This window comes from Poecilia reticulata, chromosome 9 (assembly GCF_904066995.2).
Source record: "Poecilia reticulata chromosome 9, P_reticulata-male-v2, whole genome shotgun sequence".
Taxonomy (NCBI): Eukaryota; Metazoa; Chordata; class Actinopteri; order Cyprinodontiformes; family Poeciliidae; genus Poecilia; species Poecilia reticulata.
In genome coordinates, this window is record NC_088838.1 from 19,177,394 (window position 1) to 19,203,228 (window position 25,835).

At 40.3% G+C, this 25,835-nt stretch overlaps 2 protein-coding genes across 8 annotated transcripts in view; one reads left to right on the forward strand and one right to left on the reverse strand.

Annotated features, from left to right (window-relative positions):
- clip1a (CAP-GLY domain containing linker protein 1a) overlaps positions 1-12,839 on the forward strand; it is a 29,082-nt gene extending 16,243 nt beyond the window's left edge. For 5 of the 7 annotated variants that reach the window (XM_081610681.1, XM_081610682.1, XM_008418559.3 and 2 more), the window contains 11 exons: positions 841-3,294; positions 3,921-4,049; positions 4,933-5,039; positions 5,182-5,302; positions 5,412-5,464; positions 5,649-5,669; positions 6,407-6,524; positions 7,076-7,223; positions 7,313-7,365; positions 11,049-11,170; positions 11,256-12,839. In XM_081610681.1, the coding sequence (XP_081466807.1) occupies positions 841-3,294; positions 3,921-4,049; positions 4,933-5,039; positions 5,182-5,302; positions 5,412-5,464; positions 5,649-5,669; positions 6,407-6,524; positions 7,076-7,223; positions 7,313-7,365; positions 11,049-11,170; positions 11,256-11,484 (3,555 nt within the window). In that variant the 3' untranslated portion in view covers positions 11,485-12,839. The remainder of the gene's footprint in view (positions 1-840; positions 3,295-3,920; positions 4,050-4,932; positions 5,040-5,181; positions 5,303-5,411; positions 5,465-5,648; positions 5,670-6,406; positions 6,525-7,075; positions 7,224-7,312; positions 7,366-11,048; positions 11,171-11,255) is intronic. The other 2 variants (XM_081610680.1, XM_081610683.1) reach the window with 2 other exon arrangements.
- Positions 12,840-13,357: 518 nt separating this feature from the next.
- Positions 13,358-22,022, reverse strand: LOC103470254 (leucine-rich repeat-containing protein 43). The gene is made up of 12 exons (XM_008418554.3): positions 21,756-22,022; positions 21,368-21,580; positions 19,929-20,039; positions 19,455-19,594; positions 18,233-18,471; positions 17,984-18,147; positions 16,329-16,476; positions 15,853-15,992; positions 15,691-15,774; positions 13,920-14,111; positions 13,691-13,802; positions 13,358-13,618 (listed from the first exon to the last, which is right to left on the reverse strand). Exons 1-12 carry the CDS (start codon positions 21,840-21,842, stop codon positions 13,458-13,460), a joined length of 1,791 nt encoding a protein of 596 aa, XP_008416776.2. The 5' UTR covers positions 21,843-22,022; the 3' UTR covers positions 13,358-13,457.
- Positions 22,023-25,835: the final 3,813 nt, after the last annotated feature.

The window sequence follows — 25,835 nt, forward strand, 5'->3', positions numbered from 1 at the left end:
TCGGTAGTGGGTTGGAACCCTTTTGACCTTCAGAACTACCATAATTCATAATGGCACAGATTCAACAAGCTTGTGGACGTCAGTCAATATTAACACATCAGGACCCTCCAGTGAATGACAATACTCAGGCAGACTGTGGCGATAACACAATGCCCAGTTGGTGCTGTGGGGCTAAAAGCACAAGAACAAAATATGCCCCCACACCATTACAGCACCAGCATGTTGACAAAACACAAAGTAAATCTTTACTCTGAGCTTCTCAAGTCTCTTGCATGTGAGGGAGTGGGCTTTAAAAGGACGAGTCAACTATAAGTTACAGGGGGCTTATTTACTTTTTGTGAAGGGATTATTTTGGGATTTCCCTTTTTCTGTGGAAAATTTTCACTTGTGAAAATTCACACAATTTTCACTTGTAATTGTATTAGACATTTAAGGTACAAGAATAACAGAAATTTGGCAATTTAATTTTCTTAATAGAAAAAAATGTGGTGTTACTCAAATGACTTTCTGTTGTAATACTGTATAAGTGCATTATATTCATGCCACCATTAGTGGTAACACCCTGGCAATCTGCGCGCCCTTTATGTTATTAATTACCTTTATTTGTGTTAATGCCATTGTTATTGTAAAAGGTTTCTTAGTCGATGTGAAAATTTTCTGCCTCCGCAGTTTGTGGTTGAAAGCTTTGGTGTGACCCTCTTTCTGATTTGTATGCTTCTGAGGCTTAACCTTTCCATTTGCATATCACTTGTATCCATGACTAGATGGTTTATTTTGTATTTATTCATGCATTGCCCTGTGTGTATATCCCCCCTTTTTTTTCACCTTTTATTTTTCCAGCGGCTTTCTGCTGAGCTTGACTCCTACAAGCATGATGTTGACAATATGTCAAAAAAACTGGATAAGCAGAGTCTTGATCTGGAAAACATGTTTAAGCAAAGTGAAGATCATAAAGTTGAGAAAGACGATCTGGAGAGGCAGCTTTCTGAGTTGCAAAATAAACTTTCCGTCACTGAGATTAGTTGCAAGAAGGTTTCAGTGCAGAATGACGAGCTGCTGGCAACTAATGATAAACTCTCAAAACTTCAAGAAGAACTACAGACCAGTACCAAACAATTAGATGAAGAGAGGACTTCACTGAAGAAGGAACTGGAGAATCTCAAACACCTGCTCCAGGAAGCAGAGGCCGAAAATAAAGATCTGCATCGTGGTAAAGGTGAATATTTGACTCAAATTAAGGAGCTTCAAAGAGAAAATGCTGAGATGAATGACTCTGTCTTGAAGCATCAGTTGGACGTCCAGCAAACCGAGTCTAAAAAGAAGCAGCTGCTTGAGGATTATGAAAATGTTTGCAAAAAGAAGAGCCGCCTGGAAGAGGACCTCAAGGAAACGGAGTCAAAGTTCACCTGTGAGAGAGATGATCTGATATTGGAGCGAGATTCTGCAAAAAATGCTCGGAAGTCTCTTGACGCTAAAAATGCTGAGCTGCAGGAAAAAGTGAAGTCATTGAATTTAGAAAAAGAAGACCTTAAGATGAAGAATGTGCAACTCCAGTCTCGGGTAGAAACCCTGACAAACGAGAAAGCCGAGTTGACGTCTGAAGTCGGCGCTGCTGCTCTGGAGAAAAAGAACCACGAGACTGAGAAGGAAGAGCTCCAAAACAAACTTGGCCAAACCAAGAAAGACTTGGAGAGTCAAATTCGTGAATGTGAAGAGCTGAAAGCCTCTAAAGCCAGCCTGGCCCAGATGCTTGAAGAGTTCAAGACAAACAGTCAAGTGACAGATTCTGAAAGGCTTACCCTGTTGCAGGAAAAAGAAGACCTGCTTGCATCCCAGAGGAAGGTGTCTAGTGAGAAAGACGATCTTTTCAGAGAGCTGCAAGAGCTGAAGGAGAAGCTCCATGTCCTGACAGAACAGTTGTCCCTTTCTCACGAAAAATATAACGAGGCGTCATCGTCTTTTGAGCAGGAGAAACGAGCATTGCGTCTACAGAACTCTGAAATGGAGATGACACTTCACGACTTGCGTAAAGAAAAGATGAGCCTGGATTCAGCTCTTGAGCAGCAGAAGACGGATTTTGAGCGTTTGGAGGAGGAGAAGGGAGAGTTGGAAGGGAAGTATACCAAGGCCTTATCTGAGAAGGAGACTCTTTCTGTGGAGCGTGAGAAGCTCGCTGGTGATAATCGCACAACTAGGGGCCAGTTAGATGGTTATAGCAGAACCAATGCTGACCTCCTTCAACAGAAGAGTCATCTGGAAACGAAGCTTGAAGAAACTAAGCATCAAAAAGATGAGCTGGAAGCCAAGATCACCACTCTGGAACGAGAAAAGACTGACCTACAGAATGAACTGCAGAAACATTGCTCTGATGTTGAGATTCTGGAAAAGACCAAAATTGAACTCGTCGCTGATCATAATAAAGTAAAAGCGGAGTTTGAGAAGTCCAACTTGGAGCTTTCTCAACAGGTAGATAACCTTAAAAAGGACCATCATTATCTTCAGTCTCTGCAGACCGAAGCTGAGCAGAAAGTCCATTCTTTCCAGAAGGAGAACCAAGTTCTGCTGCAGGAAGTCCAGGAGTTAAAAAAACGGATGACATCTCTGTCGGAGGCGAAGGACCTGCTTGAGACAACTCTACAAGCTGAAAACTGTGAAATCACTAAAGCAAAAGCTGACAAAGATGGTCTGTCTAAGCAAATTGAAGAACTTCAGAACACTTTGTCCAAAGTAATGCAGGAAAACGAAGATATATCTTTTCACCGCAAGAATGCTGATGAACAAAGTAAGTCTTTTAAAGCAGAAATGGAATCTCTGAAAGAACAATTAAAACAGAGAGGGCAAGAACACCATCAATTGGGCCAAGATAGGGAACAGCTAGTAACTAGGCTTGAGGAAATAGACAAACGGATGACCCTGTTGACATCAGTGAAGGAAGAGCTGTTAGCTAGCCAGTCTGAACTGAAGCGGGAAATGTCTTCTCTTTGCACCGAGAAAGAAACCTTACTCGCCGAACAGTCGGAACTTCTTAAAAAGGTGGAGTGCTTGCAAGCAAGCAACAAACGGCAACAGGCTGAACTCCAGGCCCAAAAGATTGAGAAAGAAAACTTGGAAAAACAGTACAAGAATGCTCTCGAGGAGGTGTCTGCGTCTGCCGTGGTGAAAGAAGAAATGTCCTCCAGCGTTACGCAGCTGTCGGCTCAGAAGGACGCCCTGCAGGCTGAGAGGGATGAAGCCGTCCAGCAAGTCAGGGAGCTCGAGTCGCAACTAAAAAACGCTATTTCTAAGCAGCTTGAGGTATTTCTCCTCCAGTACTAATTCTAGTGGTGCTGGGGCTTTGCCGCCTTCACATTGCATGCTTGCTAGTTTGTCTCCCTTTTAATTTCGGGGCTTAACTTTCATCTTCCATTTACTAACTTCTGTTTACTACCCTTAGCTCCCAGCTTTTGCCTGTGGACTTATAACGTGAGCCAAGTGTATGCTAATTTAATTTTAGTTGGACTTTGAACACCTTGTTGCAGCCAACCATTTGATGCAGTTTATTGGATGTATTAATCCAAAGAGGCTGGTCTAATGCTTCCTTTGACAAGCAGGAAGCATTCGCAAATTTTTTTCAGTCTCCGTTCTGAGGCCACAGGTTGCAGTAATCATGGTGGTAATTGTCGTCAAGAGTTTAGAAAAATACAACGTTCTAATACATGTTTTAAAGTGTCAGTCTGTTAATCAGTGATGAAGTGTCTCAATAGAAAAGCATGTTGTTAATTTACTTAAGTTGAAATAATTGTATTATAAAAATATGCACTTGTATATGGTTTTCAACCCTCAGATCACACAAGAATGAGATTCTATAGCTTTAATGTCAGTTTGCTGGTTTTATGTAAAGCTGCTCATCTCACTAAGTTTCTTAATCCCGCACCGCTTAGGCTTCTGGTAACGCCGCTGACGCTCTCAAAAAGCTCGTAAAGGAGAAAGAAGCTTTGCTGAAGGAAAAGAACGAAGCTCAGTCATTGGTGGAGGCACTGCAGCGCTCCAACGACGAAATCCAGACTCAGGTGAGAGACTGGTTGGGTCAGAAGGAACGTCAGCAATGCAGTAGTTCAGAGATGAACTTGCTTTTTTTTTTTATGAGTTTTCACAGGTACTTTGAAACTTTCTAAATGTTTAAAACTTAATTTTAAATTTTTGAGGTAATAAAAAATTTTTATTTTTGGATAAAAATCCTTAGTTTTTTTCAACTGTTGAATATATTTTGTATTAGAATCTACATCTATTTTGGAGACATCAAGTGCAGCACATACAAGTGTTATGCTGAATATGCTTATTTGTAAATGTTTGTAATCACCATTCTAAAGTAAAAGATAATTTTTGAAATTTAATCACACTTCAGAGAGAGAGAGCAGTCGATCTCTTTCTGGTTAAGAACTGTTAGACTTAGAGGAGCTGACTCTCATCCCAGCTGCTTGACACTCGACTGCAAACCACACCAGTGCATGATGAAGGTAATGGCTTGAAAAACCCAACATCATCTGCAACAAACGACGACCCTGAGCTTTTTAACCCCGACTCTTATTTTCAAGACCAAAACTTCAGGTATTGTCCATGAACAAAACAAACCGGATCAGTGAGAGGAGGCAGTCCTGACGGAGTCCAACTCTGGAGACAAACACAGAATACCTTTGGGACACGTTCCTAAACCTTTTCCAGATCCACAAAATGCATGTAGACTGGAGGAGTGAACTACCATGGAACAAGCCATGGGAGATTAAAACAGGAGCCAAAGCTCTGAGCAGCTTGGCCCTCAGGATCATAAGGACTGAAAACCTCTGCCACATTGAGATGGGGACTCAACAGAGACAGGCGGCATGAGGAAGAGTTCGGTGAAATGATCTTTTAGCTTTAGACTTCTTGTTATTGACATATCTTTTCTCGTTTTAGCTGGAAACACTGAAGAAAGGGAATTTAAAGTATCAAGAAGACCTGAACACATCCAAAGAGCAGCTTTGCACAGAAACACAGAGGTTGAAGAGTCTTTGCCAGGAAGTGTGAGTACACTCATCTTGGATTGTGTGAATTTTCCAACATACTTTACCAACCATCCATCGTACTTTACCAACATTATTTATGGTTTGAACATATATTGTCAGCCTGTCAGTTGGGTAATTTCGTCATTTTACGTTTCATAAGTGAGGAGCTTAAAGAAGCGGCATCTGTGACGTCGCAGACTCTGCAGAGTCTTCAAGAGGAAAACAAAAGGCTGTCTCAGGAGCTGGCGAACAATCACAAAGACCAGGGAGATCTGGTGACGGTGAGGGTCACTGGTACTGGCATCAATATCGTTGTTGTACTGCGTTTATATGTAACAATTGAAGTCAATTTAGCGTTTTTAAACTTGAATGTTTTTTTTTCCCCCAAAGCTAACTGATGCGCACTCAAAACTCAAGAAAGAGTTGGAAGAGTTGAAACAAAGGTAAACTAATCATGTTTTTATCGCTCCAGCGTCGTCAGATAATCACACAATGATTCAATATTGTATTTTTAAGGGTTTTTATTTTTTTTAAAAAAGCTTGCATGGTTGCATGAGATTTGGCATTTAATAATGTAGATTGTGCTTGAATACATGGCTGATTTATCACACTTCTTTCCCTCCAAAGCCTGCCAAATAATGTCTTCAGGTACTTGATGCTTTCTGATATCATGACTTGTCTGCAGTCACCTCATAAGAAAAATCTATTGACATGTTTGACCTCAGCTGCCTGGCAGACATGCTCTGCGTCTCATTCTTTGTTCTCAGAATCATTATTAAATTCAGAAATACCAAACATTTTTTCATTTAATATCCGTTTTATTCCAAAGTCCTGGCTGAGTAGTAATTGCTTTGAAATTGGAGGCGTTTTCTCTCTTTGCACTGAACATATTTTCACGGTTCTCTCCGATCTGGGAGTGTTTGAAAAGGAATCTGGATTGGAGTGTGGGACATTTTCAGATTGCCAGGCTTCGTTCTCATTTCCATTTGTAAATGATGTCGTCCTTTTCTTCCTTGTGTTTTCTCTTCCTCCTTCATCTCCTTTTTCTGTTTGTGGTTACTCTGTTATGCGTCCTTCTTTCCTGCCTTCCTTGCCTCCTCCTCAGTCTGTCCTACCCACAAGACAAGACACAGGGATGTCTTATGTGCTTTCTGCATCTTTCTCCTTTCTGTCCCTCCTTTCTTCCTCAACTCCTACCTATATTCTGTCCTGTGTCTTGCCTGCTTTGCTTGCTTTTCTTCTTTGCCTCCTTGTCTGTCTTTCATGACCTACCTCTCCTCCATCCTTCTGTATTTTGTCTCTTGAAGTATTTGCCATGAACTCACATTGAAAGTTGTTTAAAAATGAATGTTTAGTTGACATTTAGCGGATACTCTGTTTAACAGTGAAAACGCTCTGAGGGAGCAGCTGAGTGGAGAGAAGGCCGCCCTCCAGCAGTCCATTCATAAAAACAGTGCCTTAGTTGCAGAAAAGGACCAGCAGGTGGAGAAACTGAAGCGTGAGGTAAGGAAGAAATCTGACATTTTACTTTATCTCACATCAGGAGGATTTCTGACATTTATCAAGACCTGCTTTTTCAATCTGTTGAATCCTAAATGAAGCTTTTGGCGTCATTTCCTTTCTACAGCAAAAACCATACCCACCAGTCCTTCAAGAGACACTTCTGACAGGATGTCACTTCTGGGTCAAATAATGACCTGCTTTCATTTTATGTGTTTACAATCCTCCTCCTCATGACTTTGAAGATGACTATCTGGAAACCTCTGTCAGTGCTGACAAGCTGACACGTTTTATCGTCTTCGCAGAATCAGATTTACATGCATAATGTTTCTTTTCTCTAAAAGCTCCTTTAAACTTTCGCTTGGAGATTGACATCTCATACATGAACTCCATAAATGATAGCATTATTTAATCATAGGCATTATTTTTTTTTATTTTTTTTTTGCAGCTCCGTCTCATCTGAAAGTGAAATTTGGTGGATGGATTGATAAATGGTAACATTTGTCCAGTGTGTGTTAAATTATATTGAAACAATTATCTTGTTTTCTTTACAGTTGGTTGCAGTGCGGGAAGAAAGTGCCTCTATTAAGACGCTCCAGAATACAATTGAGGCTTTGGAGCAGGAGAAAGATAATCTACAGGATCACGTGAAGAGACTGGAGAAGGACCTCGCTGTCGGGCCTGATGTCAACCTGACCTCGGGTACGGCGGCATTTCAAACAACCGAATCGAACATGGCTTCCAGCTCAGTGATTGGAAAAGACATCGCTCTGATTTCCTTCTGTTTTCAGGAGATGCGGTTTTGGACCGACTGAGAGAAGATAAGGAGACTGCAGAGAGTCAGGTCTGGCAGTCTCACTAATCCTGAATAAAAGAACATTCCTCCTGTTTTTTTCCCTGAGTTTTCTTATAGTAACCACATTCCATTTAACATAAGACTTGAGTATGGGGCATCCGTGTGTACTAACTTCTTAAATACTAATTCATACTGCTTCAGTCTTTGTAGCTTAGTGAGAACTGGTACTGCAAAAAAATGTTTTAAGTTACAGAAGGGCATGTCTGTCAAATAACGTTCAAGCATATTCTAATTTGTAGACAGTCATTACACACAGGGATATATTTGAAGCATTGAAATTTTCCAGTCAATAATTTCGATTAGGAGTGTCACTTCAGAGTCCTGCAGGTTTTACATGCGTCCCTGAGCGCAGCTGATTAAAATGACTGAATTACGCCTTCAGCAAGTCCTCTCTGTTCAACCAGGGAAGGACTTGAAACAAGCAGGATAATGTCTGACTTGAAGAAAACCCAAATTTCACTTTCTGTTGTGTAGCATAGACACTGAATACTTGTTTGGATCTCCTTTTGCATGAATTACTGCATCAGTACGACATGAATGTGATCGGCCTTGTAGCTCTGCTCGGGTAGCCTCAGGTTGCTTCAGTAGTGGCCTTTAGTTTCTCTGGTCCATCTCATCTTCCTCTTCACCACGTCCCATAAATGTTCTGTGTGGGGTTCAAATCAGAAGCGTCTCCAGGCCAATCCAGCACAGCAACATCATCACAACCAGCTTTATTGGCCAAGATTTTGCACAAACAAGTAAGAAGAAAAAAAACAAAACAAAGTACAATCCTGGGACCATCTTTTGATCTAGTATCTATGGTGATTGAACCAGCTTTTTGTACCTTTAGCTGTGTGGGATTCTGCCAAGTCCTGTAGGAAAATGAAATCGGCATCTCTATATAGTTTCTTGGCAAAAGGAAGTATGAAGTGTTGTAGAATCCCCCCTGGTAGAGAAAGGGCTTTGTTGACTGTGATCCTGATGAAACACAGTGGACCAGCACCAGTAGACGACCTAACAACCCATTTCTGGCTGTAGAAACGTCCCACTGGACTCGAAGCAGTTGTATCATCATCTGTAGAGAAGCCGTTGCACCTAATCTAGAGCGTTAACTCCTTAGCCCAGGTAAGATCCTCCTGACGTTGTCTCTGGTAAAGGAGAGTCTTGGCACTTAAAGTAGTCCATCTCCTGCACACTGGGCACGTCTACTTACAGTGGCTCTTTGAGTTCGGACTCTAGTCACAGCCCAGTTTCCTCCAAATCCCTGATTGTAGTTTTGCTTCTCTATCCTCTGAAGGAGGGGTCTTCTGCTCCAAGCCTCGAGGTCCAATATCATCCAACCTCTAGATGTGTACTAGTCGTAGGACAGCGGCGCTTGAGGCCTGGAGTTGAAGACCTCTGCTCTAAAGGAAGCAGTAATCCATGCTACATGGGAACCTTTTACAACCAAACTTTGTCTTCCCACTTAACTTTCATTTACGATGTGTGAGGAAAATCTTTTTCAGCAACAATCTTCAGTAGTTTACCCTCCGTGTGGGTGTGATAGTCGATGACTGTCAGCTGAACAAACAAGTTAGCCATTTTGTGTGGAACATAAGATTTTTCCATTAATTATGTCTTTATTACTTATTATTGTAATTAGTGATGCTTGGAAATATTGTAAAATACAGAGAAACTGACTTTTGGGTTTTCATTCGCTGTAAGCCAGAATCCTCAAAATTCACAGAAATAAATACTTGAACTTTAGCATTCTGGGTAACGAATCGGTTTGTTTTGAATTGAATTTCTGAAGTAATAAATTCACTTTTCAGTATTCTAATTTATTTAGACAGAGCTGTAGATCTTTCTGACGTGATCATCTAAGATTCTGCATAAACGTCCCGTAGCCTCACTCCATCAGCATGTCAGCTTCCCCTGCCCTCGTCCGTTTTTGGTCCTAAGTCATCCTGAACTATCTGTGTCTGCGATGACGTAAGTGTGATGTCTGTCAGCGTGTGGGGCCGCTGCCGATTTTGATTACTTTTTTTCTTTTCTTATCTTTTTCTCTTTAAATCGGCCTCTTCTGTGCTTTGTCTGATGTTGGCATTGGTACACCTCCATCAGGACGCGGTTTGTTCCAAGTTTCTCATCATCTCCATCTGTGCATGCTTCTCACTGTGGCTTCCATTCACTTAAACCACAATTTAGTTGTGTTACGTCACCTAAAGATCAATCACGCTTGTTTCATCAGTACTTAATCAGGCCCTAATTATATCCCAAGTAAAAAAAGAAATCTGATGGTCGAAAGGGTACCGTAGATATCAGATTGGTTTCTCGTTGAAACACTCAGACTGGGACATTTTTCTTACACTCCCAGTGACTCAGTGCAAGCGTAGATTTATCTTAAGCTGACAACTCAAAGCAGAAAATCACCACCTTGATCATTAGAGGGGATGTGGTGACACACAGCTAATATTCAAGATATCTATGCAATCCTGGATGAATGTGGGTGTTTTTTTTATGTTTGGTAAAATCGACAAGATGCTACGAGAAAGTTCAGCTTCATTGTGAAACCGTGAAAAGCGGTTACTGCGGAAAGCTTGGTTTTGTTAACAACAAAAAAAAAAACCTTTTGTCGATTCAGAACCTAAATGCTCCCATTTATTTACTACTATTAAAGTTAAGTTTACTTCTACAGCACATTTCAGCAACGAGGCAGTTCAGTTTTCCTTTTTATGGCATAAAAACATGATAGTTGCCATGAAGCAAGCAATGAACTTTACATTTTGACAACTGCCATAATTAAGCAAATATAATGATCAGTGTACCAGTCAATCAACTGGTACACTGATCATAATGCATCCTTAAATGAAAAATTAAAGTAGAAAGAAAAGATGTTAATATAAACAATCTGTTTCTAGTTTGTTCATGTTTAAGTTTGGGCGTATAAACCGAGGCAGCGGTACAATCTGTGGCACATGTCAAACCCGAGGCCTGAAGTTTTTATGTGGCCCTCCAGTCTCTAGAAACTGAGCCCTCAACATTACAGCTGTGTGCTTAAATATGATTTTGTTAATCAAATCTGTATTCTGCCATCTTGGATCAAGGTGAAAAGATTTTTAATGTTATTTAATTTCAAGAAGTTATCAAACCCATGAGACAGCTGTTTAATCAATATTTTAACAGTTTGTTAGTGGGTAGTTTAATCAAATGTTTCTGTCATAACCAGCCTTTTAAAGATATTCCTGATCGTCTCGTGGCCCAAAATTAAAGTTCGACATCCCTGATCTACGGCGCTAAAATAACGGTACATATAGTTGGTGGCAGGAATAGAAATATGAAAATATAACTTTAAAATGACTTCAAATTATAATAAATTGTTCACATTCAAACATGCTTTCAGATATATATATAAACATGCTTTCCTCCTTTTTATTCACCTTCTCTTTATTAAATGTACAATTTCCTCCATAGTCAAAGTTTTGTCTAAAAACGGATTAAGTCTCAACAGACCTCACGTTGCTTAAGCTGTTAAATCTTTCTCATGCGTTACTTTGAGTTTCAAATGTAAATAATAATGTTCTTAAAATGGATTTAAAACACGTTAAATTCATGTTACTGAAGCCTACAGAAACCCTGGTTAAGAAGACTTGTTCTGGTTTTGTTTTACATGAGGCAGAAATGATGCTCCGGGTTTGTTTTCCCTGCAGGTTGAGTTCTTGAATTCAGTTATTGTCGACCTCCAGAGGAAGAATGAAGAGCTCAAAGACAAACTGGAGAAAATGGCAGCCGCTGCCCTCAATGGGAATAGTCCATGCGAATTGGATAATGAGTAAGTCCTAGTCAAAGCAGACTATCCGTATTTATTTTTGCCTCCTGCTGAAGCTCAAGAGAGGTGCCTTTATTTCCTCCTGCAGTTATGACAAGCAGCCAGAAAAGAAGAAACCTCCTCCGAGGAAGTTCTGCGACATTTGCGACTGCTTCGATCTCCACGAGACTGAAGACTGCCCCCTACAGGAGCAGATGCCCGACTCCCCTCCTCACACTACCTACCACGGCAGTAAGGGTGAAGAGCGGCCATACTGCGACACCTGCGAGGTCTTCGGCCACTGGACCGAGTCCTGCACCGACGACCAGACCTTTTAAAGCCTTCCTAAAACCGTCGTTCGCACAATCAATACATTTGCACATCTTTGGTCGCGCCACTCTTTTCCAGGTCTCAGCTTGTGTGCATCTCCCATGCTTGTTTTTGCCAAGCATATTTGCTGTCCACACTTGCCTTGTAGAAGAACGGTTCTCGGAATGTTTCCCGAAAGTTGAGGCATCCCAGAAGTTGCAGAAGGTTACAGCCGTTTGTAACTGGGAACGACTCTGGAGGGGGAATGTTTAGCATCCTGGTTCTGAACGGGTGAGGGGAGCGCGGTGAGCTTCAGTTGAGCTAATTTATCAGTATCCGACCGCTGTTTGCACAGATTGTCAGGGGCTACAGAGATAATATAGTATCTTAAACTATGTGCATTTGAAACTGTAAAATACTTGATTGAAAACAGTTTTGAGCAAAAAAAAATCGAAGAGTTATAGTTTTATTTTTTTATGCCTGGAAATAGTGTGTACTCTATAAAAGGTTTAATAATGTAACTTTATGACGGGGACAGTTTGGAGAGGAGCGGTGAAACCCGGAGCTCTTTGGCTCCGATCGGTTTAACTTTCTATGGTCCTTTTGAAATGGATGCTGGGAAATGTATTAAGATTCTCACCTACTGTAAACCTTTGATTCCTGTTATGGCCTTTTCAGGAAGTTTCTAATTAATGAAGCTGATTTCCTTTTGCATCAATGAATACTTGGACATTTTTGATAAGTTCTAAATATCTGTATGAAAATAAAATTTATGGATGAATAAAGTGTCTGCATGCAGTCATGAACAGTAATCATAATTTATGTTAATTTCTATTTGTGGTAAATTGAAGCCAAAACCATCGAGGTACACGCTTCAAAGCCTTACCAAATATGTTTGGTCTAGTTTCTAGTGCAAATATCTTAGTTTAATCCCATTTTGAGTGTACTAACTTACAAATAGCTTTTCAGCAAGAAAAATGAGATTAACTCAATTCATTGATGAAATATATAATATTGATGAAAATGTGCCAACTATAAGTGAAATAATCTGCCAGTGGTGTCGATAATTTTTCATCAATATTAAGAAATTATTGACTTAAATGCCCGTTTTGTGCTGCAAAGTTACTTATTAGTTGGTACACCTGAAATATTTCTATTTCTATATTCAAGATATTTCTATTAGAAACTAGACCAAAAATACTTGGTAATGTTTTCTTTTTGTTCCCTTTCTTTTTTTGCAGTGCAGAGCCTTGTAAATGTTTTCAGACTGATTCAGCGATGAGGTGCAAGGAAGTGTCTTTAAAAATTTACAAATTAAAGTGTGCCTCAAGTTTCAGCCTTCTTACTTCTGATACCCCTCAATAAAATTCAGTGCAACCAGTAATTTCCAAAAAAGTTCTTCTGTGTGAAATTTAATCTGTCAGTCCAGCGTTTCTGTTTGTGAACATGCGGAGTCGGGTCAAAAAAGATTGTTAAAGTCTGGCTATTTCAAATAGTTAAAGAATAAATTAAGGCTCGGATGCAAATAAACGGGACATTCATCTAAACTGTCAGATTGGCCAAAAGAGCACTGATGTGGAAACGGTGGACTTGTGAAAAAATATAATCTTGTCAAAGGATTAGAGAAGTCTACTTTGCACACCACCATGGTGATGCACGGTGAAGGCAGCATCATGCTGTCTGGATGCTTTTCTTCTGCAGAGACTTGGTGACGGGAAGGTGGATGCAGCCCAAAATCATTAGAAAATTATAGAGCTGTAAAACAAAGACAAAAGTGAAGGTTTACCCTCCAGCAGGTTGGTCTCACTTCCGAAGTTTACAAGAAAGTCTGACTCCTTCCTACAGGGAAATGGATGTAGATGGGCTTTTTTTTTTTTACACCATACTGAGAAAATGCCACTGTAAATTTGGTCAGCTGTGCATTTAATTTCATACCACTGAAATAAAGTTCTCATGGCATATTTTTTCATGAATACGTTCGTGTCGACCTCAGCTCTGCGATTTAGCCGTTTTCTACAGGTGTTACGGAAGGAAAAGCATCAGACACCGTCTTCCACTTCTGCAGCTCCACACTCAGCTCCACAGTCACCGGTACCGGCGGGAGCGGGACGGGCGGGACTGTGTGTTCATCCATGTCGCGTTTCTTTGCGTCTTTCCCCTTTCCTGCGGTCCAGAAAAGGAGCAAGTGGCGTCGTGAGCAAACGTCCTAAGTGACGCAGAGTAACTTTTACTCACCTCTTGGACTTTTCTGCTGTTCGGTGGGTTTTTTTTGTTTCTCCTTTGCTTCCTTGTTGTCCTTTGTCTTCTTGTCCTTCTTCTTGTCTCCTTTCGTTCTCTTTTCAGTTTCCTTAAGATGAGTGAAAAGAAGCTGCATGTAAACCAGGTTCTCCGTCTTAGCTGATAATTAATTCACGTTGTTTCAGCCTCAGTGACGGGTTTAATGGACAGTGCAACATAAACTTGCCTCCTCCTGTTTCGGTGGAGGCTCCATGTGCAGCGGACCAAAGTCGCAGACAGCACTGACCCTATGACCCCCCTGGACCAGGCTTTGCATGGGGATGTGAACTGAGTGGAGTAGTTTTCTGATAGGTGGGTCGTGGACCAGCTCCGGAGGACCTTTTTTCTTTTTGTTTTTAGCTTTGGGAGGCGTTTTATTCTGAAAAAGAACAAAAACTTGACGTAATGTGAATGTTTCTGTATTTTAACACCATCTAACTGCACTTTTGCTTATGTTAGAAACTACATTTCATGTATAAAGTTGAACTTATTACAAAAACAGTTGTTTTTAATAAAACAAGATTAATTATACTGACCAAAAGCAACACAGAACACTAAGAAAATATCTAAATTCTTGAACCTGCAAGAATAAAATATCGGTTTTATCAACTAAACATTCTTAAAAGTTGCAACAAGATACATATTTACTACCTCACAATGTATCAAAAAGTTGATATAAACTTCCATAGTTTCTCTAAAGTCTTCTGTCTAGACAACACGGCAATTCTGATTCACAAAGCAACTCTTTATAAACAGTTCAATTGTCTGCAAAAATGTGAACAAATAGTTAGTCATATCCTGAATGATGTGTTAATAGCTTCACAAAATAAATGATGCAACTACAGTAAAAGTGTCGTCAGATGAAATAAAGCCCAATAATCAGCCCTTCATTACCACCGTTTATATGGCTCCTAAATGATTTTTGTTTTTGTTTTACTTTCCTCAAGTTTGGACGTTTAAGCTTCGTCTTCTTAGCATTTACCAGCTTTACCATTAGCCTCACCAAACCTTTCTTAGCTCTGCCCACAAATTTGCTGTGGGACTGAGAGTTTGTGACCTGATGTCTTCAGGTGTTGCTTCAGAACGTGATTATACCTGCATGTAATTGCTACAGATGAAAGTGACGCATTTAGTTATTTGGAAATTTTACCCCGGGTCAAACCAGATGTGTGAAGGTGAACAAGTCTCATCATGGAACAGCAGCTTGGATAATTTCTTCATTCCCCCCACGTCCCCCAATGTTGTCACAACACAAGGGAGCAGGGATTTTAAGGTGCACCTAAAACACATCTATAGGTGTTCCTCTCAAATGTTGTGAAGCCTACAAAGATGATGACATCATTTTCTGGGTTTTCCAAAATTGACTTAAAGGCTGAGTAATCTTAGGAAATGCATAATTATGAATTTGAAGAAAGTAAATAAATCTCTGATGATAAATCACCCATTTGCTGTAGTAGCTTGGCTTCGCTATCAGTGAGCTCCAAACACATGGAAATAAACTGACGAATTAACTCTTGTGCACATATATATATATATTTGAACTTTGATTTGTGTTTTCTAACAAAACTAGTGGTCTGAATTCAGGTCTTTTTCAATGCAACATCATCTTTTTACAAAACCAAATTCCTATTTAGAGTTTAAATTAGCTAACTCATCTGCCTTTAAGACGGTTTTAATTTGTTTCCGGTTAAATAATTAACCAGAAATGATTCTGGGGGGGTTTCTTCAACCAGAATTGCCTCCACAGTGCACTGTGAGTGAGCGTAACCTGCATTATTCACTCTCTTCTTATTCTTTTATGTTTCTGTTACAATCGTTTTGTCTTGTGATCGTTCAAAGTGGGTTTTTGTGTGCTTCGTTGTCTAACGGTTGCAACATTTTGATCGACTAAATGGATCAATGAATCTCGCCTGTTGTTCACAGTGCGTGGTTTCATGGTGATGAAATAATAAACTCACTTTCTCTTTGCTCTTGTCTTTCTTCTTAGTTGGGCTGGGTTTGACGTGCTGGGCTTCTTCGGAGGGCGCGAGCCACGACAGAGTCTAGAATATCAGATGCTTAAAATAAGCTGGGACACATTTTCCTGCTTAAAATTTCCCAGCGGATATTGTTTCCCGCACCTTTTCCTCCATCAGATTGAGATGGAGTCCGTGAGTAAAGAATTTCTTCAGGTCTCCCAGGCAGCTGATGCTGTACGTCAGCGTGTAATTCAAGTCCAAGCACTCGGACCACGACAGTTTTGGTGTCGCGTACAGCGACACTTCAAATCAAAGGGAAGTTGAAGAGAGAAAAGGATTTTTTTGTCACAATTTCAACAGATCAGGGAAAGCTGAGCCGAGGACAAAGTTGACACCTGATGAGGACAATAAAGGACCGTCTCTGATGTCTGTCCTCTGAGTAAATCAGACTTACAAAGAAAAAGCCCATCTCTGTTTTACAGAACGTGTTGCTAACACATTGGGCTTTTAACCCTTATAACCTGTCACTGACTAGTACGACTTTTTGTATCTGTTTTTAAGCCGCCTCTTCAGCTCTGCAATAGTCTGTGCTTGAAGACCTAAAATGTACAAAGCTTAAAAGACAACAGCGTTCTCACGTAGTTCAGTTTCATAAGCATCGACTGCGGGGACGGCAGTGTCCAGGACGGACACGTTTTTCCCAGTGTTCCCATCTGATCCTGGGTCTGGACGGACAGAGTTGTCCTCTGTCACGTGAGGCGACGTGTCCAGTTTGCCGTCTTCTCCCTGCAGGCGAGACGAGACGAGAACGGGAAAGGCCGTGAAGCGTAACTGTGGATCGTACCTCCTCAAATAGGAAAACTGTACAGCGTTAGGAAAAAGAATGAAGTATTTTGACTTTCATGCACTTTCCTTTCATGTCATAGTTTTACTTGGTAACTGTATCTCTTTTTGAGTCAGAGATAATCTGATACAAAGTTTTTAAGACGCAAGATGACAGATGTTGGAAAATATTGTAATAGTATCTGAAACTATAACAAGGGAGGATCATTTTGTGCTTTGAATTTTTACTCATTTGTGAAGTTTGGTAGTTACAACTTTCCGTAAGTTGTGTTTTCTCAAGGGGAAAGTCCAGTTCTGGTCAGATGTTTAATTACAGTCATATTTGGTGTGAATGTCAAAAACACTTTTGACTTTTGATGTGGAGTTAAAAAAAAAAACTTCAGTGATTTTTATTTATTTTTTAAACAAGAATTCTGTTAAGATTTTATGGTGTGTTTTTCTAATAATAAGTGATTCACCGTGACTAAAACGGAATGAGTGAAAATACCCCGATTAAAGTTTGGATAAAAGTTTGTCACTAAGTGACAAATTGACTGCATGCTTTCATCTGACACAACTCTGCCGGCTGTTTAACAGTAAAGGCTCAACATCCAGATAAAAATGTTGTTTTATGACAAGAAGTGGCAAAGCAACTTTGTAAATTGTCCATGAAATGAGTTATCACTGCTCAGCAAACAGACTGCATCACTGTCTGTTTTTAGATCATTTCCTATAACTCCTTGCTTTGCTTTGATTTTTGACCCCAGATGAGATGTTGACTTGAGTTTTTTACTGCCTGGCCAGTTATGCAATTTAAAAGTGTTTTATATTCTGGTATTTTATGTTTTTCTGTCTTTGTAATTGCAATTTTTTCATGTTATTATGTACTTTTTACAGCAACTTTGATCCTTGCGGTAACATAAAGTGCTTTTCAAATGAAGCTGTATTGGACTAAAATCTTTAAAATGTAGCCAAATAAGAAAAAGAATCAAGAATAAACGACAAGAAAAAAAAATGATTTTTTTTTTTTTGGTTTTGTTTCTCTTTTTCTGGGAGAAATATGATAAAGGATGGTGTAAGGAAAATATCATTTTAAAGTTTTTTACATTTTTTTTTAACCTATATCTGTATGGATTGTCTAAATGAAATCCAAAATCTTGTTTGCATGAGAGACTTGTTTTGATAAAACAAAGAAAGTTACAAACAGCAACAACATAAGTAAGTAATTTGACTCAATTGAATAAGCTAATGCTCTAATACTTACAGGCTCCATAAAACTGTCCTAAATGTTGAAACCATAAATGTCAATACATAAAAATTTTGAGGCCCAACAAATATTAAGATATCCGAGTCATTATTCTGATCAGATGAAATCCTTAAATCAGAAATAAAAACAAGATGCCAATGAAATTAGGTTGTCTGCTCATTTTTAGAACTGTGTTAAACTGAAGGTATGGGAAGGATAAATCACCTGATGATCAGGCGTATGACGACTACAGAACCGGTATGAGATGAAGTATTTGTAGGTGACGATTGGAAACTCAGCAGCCTTCTTATCCACATGCATCAGCGGGTCTGGTATTCCCCTCAGCCTGGTCAGACTCAGTGTGACTGATGCCACGTCCTCCACCAGATCTATGACAGCAAAGGAGACGCTGATTTCTCAACAGGTTTGCACTTCCGACGCGCCAAACGAGACGTCCTCATTTCATGCGCTCACCATTTATCCTGGCCAAGCCGAAGAAGTTATACCTGTCCTCTGTGGTGACCCACGAGGAGTCCAAGCAGCTGAGCTGCGGGAGGCTGTCCACAGTGAAACCTGGATACGACGGCGTCATGGTGAAGGGGTTGCCCTTAAGTGTCAGGGTCTTGAGGCATGGGAGAGTTTCTAAGGCGGCTACCAGATATTGCTGCTCTTGGAAGTTACAGTTGCTGAGGTCCAAACACGCCAGACGGGGCCTGAGGGCAGAAAGAGTCAGGAAGGTTTTCCCAAAAAACCTTTGAGGCCTCTGCAGCAGCAGCAGCAGCAGCAGCAGCAGCAGCAGCAGCAGCAGCAGCAGCAGCAGCAGTGTGATTCAACTGCAATTCAACCTGCTACCATTCTGCTTAACCAGCTGCTTAAAGCTGCAGTATGTAACGGTTATTAAAAAATATATATATGTTTTTTACATATTTGTTAAAAAAAAAAAACCTCACGCAGGAATAAGATCAATCAATCCCCAGATGCTTTCATGACAACATCTGGGTTTTTACCAGAAACCAGATTATGAAAACTGAGCTGAAGAAGTCAAAAGGCATGTGTTAACTGTACTGGCCTTCAGGACCTCTGCCATGTTAACAAAAGCATGTTAACATTTTTAAGAAAATGGCAAACTAACAGAGCACCTGGGTTTTCACATATAAACACTAAAAAAGTGCTTTTCCTGAACAAATAATGGTTTAAAAAAAAAACTTTGATGGATTGTCTCTGTCCAATCTGAATGAGGTTAAGGAAATTTGCACAAAACAAAAACAGAAATACGTGTAAAAACAAGCAGGAACACCTTAAAACGTTTGCTTGCCGCTTAATCATTAAATAATGCGAGCTACACAAACGATAAATCTGCTGTGTCTCGCTGACTTTTACTCACTGAATAATCAGTGATTTCATACAAACATGTACTCTCTTGCTGAAAGCAAATCAAAGAGTCGCTAGGGTTTCCGTCTCTGGGGCTTCAGTGGGAGTTCCCTCTGAAATCTGCTGTCGAATCAGAAAAACCTACGGTGCAGTGAAACAAGCTGGCATTAAAGGCTTTACATCCTTACCTCATGAGCAATCAAAAAAGCCCACAGTTGTAACTGAGCTTTCTTTTGACCTGGTTTTTTTTCATGTTGCCTCTTTAAAAAACCCAACAACTTCCTGCATGTGCTTCGTCTCTATGTGTCTGTGTACATGTATTAACCAGTGTCTTCCTGTAAGATCGCAGATGTCTTGATGGGAACCCAGGCTGTTTGATCCGAGGCCCAGGTACTGCAGCTGAGGAGGCGGGCAGCTTGCGAGGCCGCTCAGCGAAGACAACCGATTTGCACGCAGCTCCAAAATCTGTAGAAAAAAAAAAACTAACTTTCAATCAGATAGTCATCTCAGTGTGATGCAACATCTCATCTGCCAAGGCCATTAGATGAGCGCAAAGGCTTTTGGCCTCTAGTTTGAAGGGCCGAAAACCTTCAGACATCGCACGTAACACCGCGTGACGTCTGATGGCATCAGGAGAATCCCTTCTGATGTAAGGTGATGAAGGAGGAACATTTATTGTTTCCTGCTGTGCGTGATTAACCGTGACTCTGCTTTTCCTAATATGTGGAAACTACTGAAACAACGTTTTATCTGATAGACGCAGCGCGCCGATGCGCTCTGACGCAACACTTCAACGTGCCTTCAACGTGCCGGGAAGATGCTTCGCAGGGATTTCTGAGATCAAGTTGCTGCTCAGGACCAGTTCCTCCAGCTTTGAGAACTTCAACAAGCCTTCGTCAACAGACGAAACCTGAGAGAAACAGATAAAATGGCAAAGTGTATTTGTTAGTCAGTCCCTCTCCGGCTGATGAACTCATAAACCAATGTCTGCTTGGGACCCAACATTTACTGTTGTATGCACGTTTCATCTTTTGGTAATCCCATACCATATCAGGAAATTCATGCATAGTTTTAATGTTGGTGGAGTTACACTTTTTGCAATAGACGTGCCTCTGATACAGCTGGAGCTGCACAGTGTAGCTGTTGTTAGGACTGCTGAAGGTTTACATGGATGCTTGACTTCTCTTTTGAGTATTCTGGTGCTTCTTCCCATAATCCCAAATGTGCATTTAAGATTATCTGGTCACTGCAGATTGTCCTTTTTTGAATGAGTATGGATGGAGGGATGAAAATGTTATAAACAGTGTGTAAACACAGGTTTATCATTCCTGTGGACAATAAGTAATTACAAATTAAACAAAAAAACTGTCCAGAAATTATTCACATTTAAAAACATAATCTCTCTACTGCTGTCCATGCACTCTTTGGTCACTTTATTAGGTATGCCGGTTCAGTTGTTGGTCAAAACAAACTGATGACTTCTTCACATGGTAAAGAAAGTTCAAACTAAGCATCATAAAGGAGGAAGATAAAGAGGAAGAGACTCATTTTAAATGAGTCTGAATGTGGTGACAGATCGGTTGGCCAGTTTCAGAAGCTGCTGATAAAGTGCTTAAAAAGTGCGTGGACTGTTATAAAAGATTGCCAGGGCATCTGTTTGAGATCAAGCACAGTTCGGTTATTCATCAGAAAAATCTCCCAAACTACAACAAGTCCACCTCTGATTAGCTAAAAAAAAAAATATTGGAGTGGACTATGCAAAGTCTGGACATAAATCTAGCTAAGATACTGTGGCATAACCTAAAACAGGCAGTTCATGGTTGAACTAAAATAATCGTGCAAATAAGATTGGTTTAAAATTCCCCCACAGTGATGTTCCAGACTCACCGACGGCAAAACCAGTTGTTATTTGAAAACTGCTAATGTTTATCTACTCAGGTTACCCTTATCTTACAATAACGTTTGTTTGATGATTAAAAACATTTAATTTGACTCTTTTTTTAATATTTAAAAACTGAATAAACCTGGGAGGGGGGAGGGGTCATTTTAACAGCTTTTAATTTCATATTGTCTTCCTGTTTAACAGTGCTACAGCTGCTGGAACCTTTTGCTGAGACAAATCTCCAACATTCTTGAATTCATTTGGGGTTTTTTTTTCCTTCAGTCACCTAAATGTTCATCCTGCACTAATGAACAGGCCAGAGTAAAATATATCTGTGCATCTCTTGAAGCACGTACATTTTTGCCAGTGATTCGTATTGTTGTGAAGTAATTCAGTATGAAGTCCTTGCTGAGGCGCTTCGGTTCTCTCACAGCCAGCTCTCTCAGCTCTGAAGCTTGGGGGCTCCAGGTGTCTTTGTACGTCCATGGAGAGCGAGGGTACCTCAGCAGGTCCAGCAGGACATCTGGTGACTCTGTTCTCGCTTCATCAGGACCATTTTTGGTCCGTCTCTAAGATCAAAATCACACACACACACGCGCACGCACGCACGCACGCACGCACGCACGCACACACACACACACACACACACACACACACACACACACACACACACACACACACACAAAACATCAGAGTGGTGTAAACCTTGAAGTAAGGATACTGAGCTGGACAGTGAAAACTCACCCAGGGGCCGTTTCCGCAGGGGAAGTCAGTCAGACAGAGACGTCTAATTTTTTTCTCTATCGCAGCAGAGAGAATTGTTGAGCTCATGTTACCTGAATCTGCTGTCTGCTAATGATGCCGCCATTTAATTGGCTTCGCTTGCGGTCTGCTGTTTGTTTACAATCCTTCACCTGTATCCAGGCAACAGGCGGAGCTCTGGCCACCAGCGCTAAAGCAGTTTGGAGCGGAAAGAGGGCTCTCTAACAAAAACCTACACATATGAAGACATGTTGTCTTCTCTGTTTTAGAAAAAAAAAACGCGCTGAAAGAACCCGGATCAGGTTGCAAAACTGTAAATGTGCAGATTTATAGAACCTCATGTAGCTATTTATGCTAACATGGTCCATGAGGTTCATCATCAACACATGTTTACAGTGTAGCCTCTGACAGCTAACCTGCTAATAAAATACTTACTGGTGATTAAAATAGAAATAAAGCTAGAAAAAAAAGATGTTTACTGTTATTTTATAATAAGCCACGATTTGGAAGGTGGCAGGACATCTCCATAAAGTTTTATAAGATTATGTAATTAGTTTCAGGCAATGGGAAAAAAGAGAGAAACATTTCAAGATTTTGTTAATGTTTCTAGTTCTTTTTTAACCTCACAGAGTTTTTCTCTCAGTGGTGTTTTAACAATGTGTGTTCTGTGGTTGATGGATGGTTAGTTTTTAACTCTGTGTTTATGTGAATGTTTCTTAGGGTGTAAAACTCTGATGCCATAATGCATATTTATTAAAAAAATTAATAAAAGTGTTGTTAAACTCAGACATCTTTCTCTCTATCTTTCTTTCTCAGTTCCCTCTCTTGCATGGGGAGAACTTAGAAACTCCAAGCAGAGACCCCAGGATGGAAATTGAACCCAGGACTTTCTTGCTGTAAAGTAACCGTGCGACCTCAGGCGTAAATTATTTTAAGAATTTTTAGTGAAACTTAAAAACATGGATTCCTGATATACTGGCACTGGCGTCCGTATCTGCCAATATTTATTATGATGCAAATAATATTGATTAACATCAGTTATTGGCCATAACAGCAATAATGATATCGACCAGTGATATTGGCTCACATATCTCTGTTGAAAACTATTGTTCACAGAAGCTCTCAATCCAATCTGACTGAGAAAACATCCAACAAAAATGTCCAGCTTTAATTACGACAAAATGTTTTTTGTAAAAATATTTAAAAACCACTTTCATGTCCTTTCCTTTCCTCTTCACAGTTCTTTTTGTGTTGCTCTTCTATATAAAACATATCGTTGGAAGGCAACATGCTGCAAATGGATACTTACCATTCAGCTAATTGGAATTTAAGTTATTTCAGTTTAGGCCCAAGCTATTTGATTAATATTTTCTATTCGCCCGTGGTTCAGTGTAGTATTTAATCTACGGTTGATATAGTCCAAAAGAAATAGAGTCAATGTTGCGAGATTGTGAAAAAGTTACTCAAATTGCAAATGCAGATGAGCGGTAACTCTGTATCTCATCCGAGTTATCCTAGTGGAAGGGCAGAGATAAAGGTAGATATGCTTACAGGGAAATATGTGTAACTGGGGAATTCTCAGATTACTTTAAACCTTGGCAGTCCAAATCTGAATATCTTTAATGTCGTCATGGGTTCGTGGAAACAGGAATCACTGTAAACGAACACAAAATGGGAAGATTTGGTGTTCAAATAGACAACTACAAGGCAAGAAGAAGAACATGATCATCTTAAATTACAGATTTTTTTTTTTTACATAATTTAAGTGCATCTTACCAATGCCCTAAACAACCTACTAGAATGTGTTCAAGATTCTGCTTCACAGTAGAGCAAAGCATTACCAGGTAGTTTCAGAGCCAGCTTTGAGAGATAACTCTCTGTGGTACTTTGCTCTGCCTCCACACAGTAAAACCACTATGGTGAGCGGTGCCCTACAACTGCAAAAAAGAAAGATTTAGAAAGAGATACTTTGCCAAGGTGGCGTCATCAACCAGCTGATGGCCTGAAAAAAAAAAAAAAGTCCCACGTCGCAACCCGCTATAAAAGCAGCAGGTGCCAGTCTAGAAAGCATTGACTGAACAGCGAACAGAACACTTGGCACCATGATTCTGGCTAACGGTAAGCTCTTCTCAAGTCATTGAGGAGTAACTCTTAACGCTTGATTGGTGATTTCGATGAAACTGTAGTCAGTTTGTGTCTAAAAACTCTTAAATATTACTTTTTCTTTTTTTTTTTTTACAAAATTTTCACTTTCTTCAAGACCCATTTTTCTTTCTGAGTATCATTCATCTGTTTGTGTTTATGTTGATCCCAGTTTGACTTCAGCTTTGGTTGACTCTATGCAGACGACATCATCGTATTCTTTTATGTCTGACCACTTGCAGATCTCCTGCTTCTCCTCGTCACTGTCATGCACATCTCCTCGACGGCCTCCAAACCAGTCGGACCACAAAGTTGTGAGGAGAAACTGGGTCTACGGGCTGGAGCAAATAAGCAGTTTTTTAGCAGTCTGTTGAAAGACCTCAAGTATGCAGAAAGTCTATTTGTAAGTATGCATGCGGAAAGATTGTGTGATATGAAAGTGAAAGTTTAATGTAAAGTAGACTTACCACTTTACAGCGATTGTAAAAAACGTTGTATTGTAATTTGGAAATACAGTTGAAGACTGGTATTTACAAAGACATGTAACACATTTTCTTACTGGTATAATTCAGTCAGTCGTCCAGCTGAAGTCCGACTTCGGCTAGAAGACTGATCCTATCTGGGTCAGTTGGGAAGTTATTTGATCTGCTAAATACCAGAAAAAATGTGAGACTTTCTTGAATCTTAAAAGTTTACATTACAGTGTTTAGTACAACTGCCTTTTAAAGTGTGTGACTTGGGTGTGGCGTTTTGTGTGGATGTCCTTCCGCAAGCTTTTCACATTAGTTTGTCCATCTGACAGACCAGGTGCAGATGAGTCGGGTGTGTTGGCTACCTCACCCAGTCAGACCTTTTCAGGTCTGTCCACAGATTTCCACTAGGACTGAGATAAGGGTTTCATGATATCCATTGCAAACACTGACTTTGTTGCTCTTTGTCTACTATTTTGGTGGTTTCCTCAGTGTCACTGTCCGTTTGGGACGATCATTTGTGTCCAGGCTTTAGCCTTTTGGTGAATGTCTTGAGCTGTTGCTTCGGTGTTTCCACATAATGTTTTTTCCTCGACTTGACAGCATCTGTGTCAAGTCGCCAGTTTCTCAAAACATGATGCTGCCACCCCCGTACTTATTGCACCACATGGGATGGTGTTCAGGCTGGCAGGTTTTCCCCTTCTTCATCCAAATAGCATCTGATCTTCCTGATATGTTGGTGGATTTCTTATAATTTTGCCTGTCACACCTGTGTAATTTTTCAAAAGTTTATTATTTCTTTCCATCACATCAACTTCTGGGCTTTTTCAAATCGGTTAGATTCAATTTTAGACAAAATCTCACATTTTTGTTCTGCTATTTAGTAAAAAGAAATAACCCCAACCACCCAGAAAGGAAGATTACTCTGATTTCATCTCAGACAATGAGAAAATAAGTTACCCTTTTCTTTGTTTGGTTTATGCAAACACCATATCTATCTCACATCTCCAGATTTGAGTTCCGCAACGTTTCTGGTCCTCACAGCTGATCTCTCTTCTTCCACAGATTGAACGCCTCTTTTACAATACCACCAGCGAGACGAAGACCAAGAGCCTGAAGCCTCTGGACGGAATAACGATTCCGGCTGGAAACATGAACGATTCGAGCACCCTGAACTCCATGTCCGAAATCAGTGCGTGTCTGACAAGCTACCTGCCAAAAGTCATCGGTAACCTCACTACGCATGAAGATGTGAAGACCAACATCCTCACCCACTCCCGTCCCTTCCACATCCCCTTTAGACAGCTGGCCGCAGGGATGAAGGACTGCTGGGAAGAAGGCGAGCTGAAAGTGTGTCCCAAAGATTTAGCAAACAACCAAACGGGTTACGAGATGAGGGAACACGCCCTCGGCGTCTTACACACTGCTGTAAAGTGGACTGAAAGTTACA

Coding starts and splice junctions, on each gene's coding strand:
- LOC103470254 (XM_008418554.3), bottom strand. CDS start 21,842: ATGAGCTCAACAATTCTCTCTGCTGCGATAGAGAAAAAAATTAGACGT. Junction 18,148..18,232: donor CGGCTTGGCCAGGATAAATG/GTGAGCGCATGA, acceptor TTGCTGTCATAG/ATCTGGTGGAGGACGTGGCA. Junction 15,775..15,852: donor TCAATCTGATGGAGGAAAAG/GTGCGGGAAACA, acceptor CTGATATTCTAG/ACTCTGTCGTGGCTCGCGCC.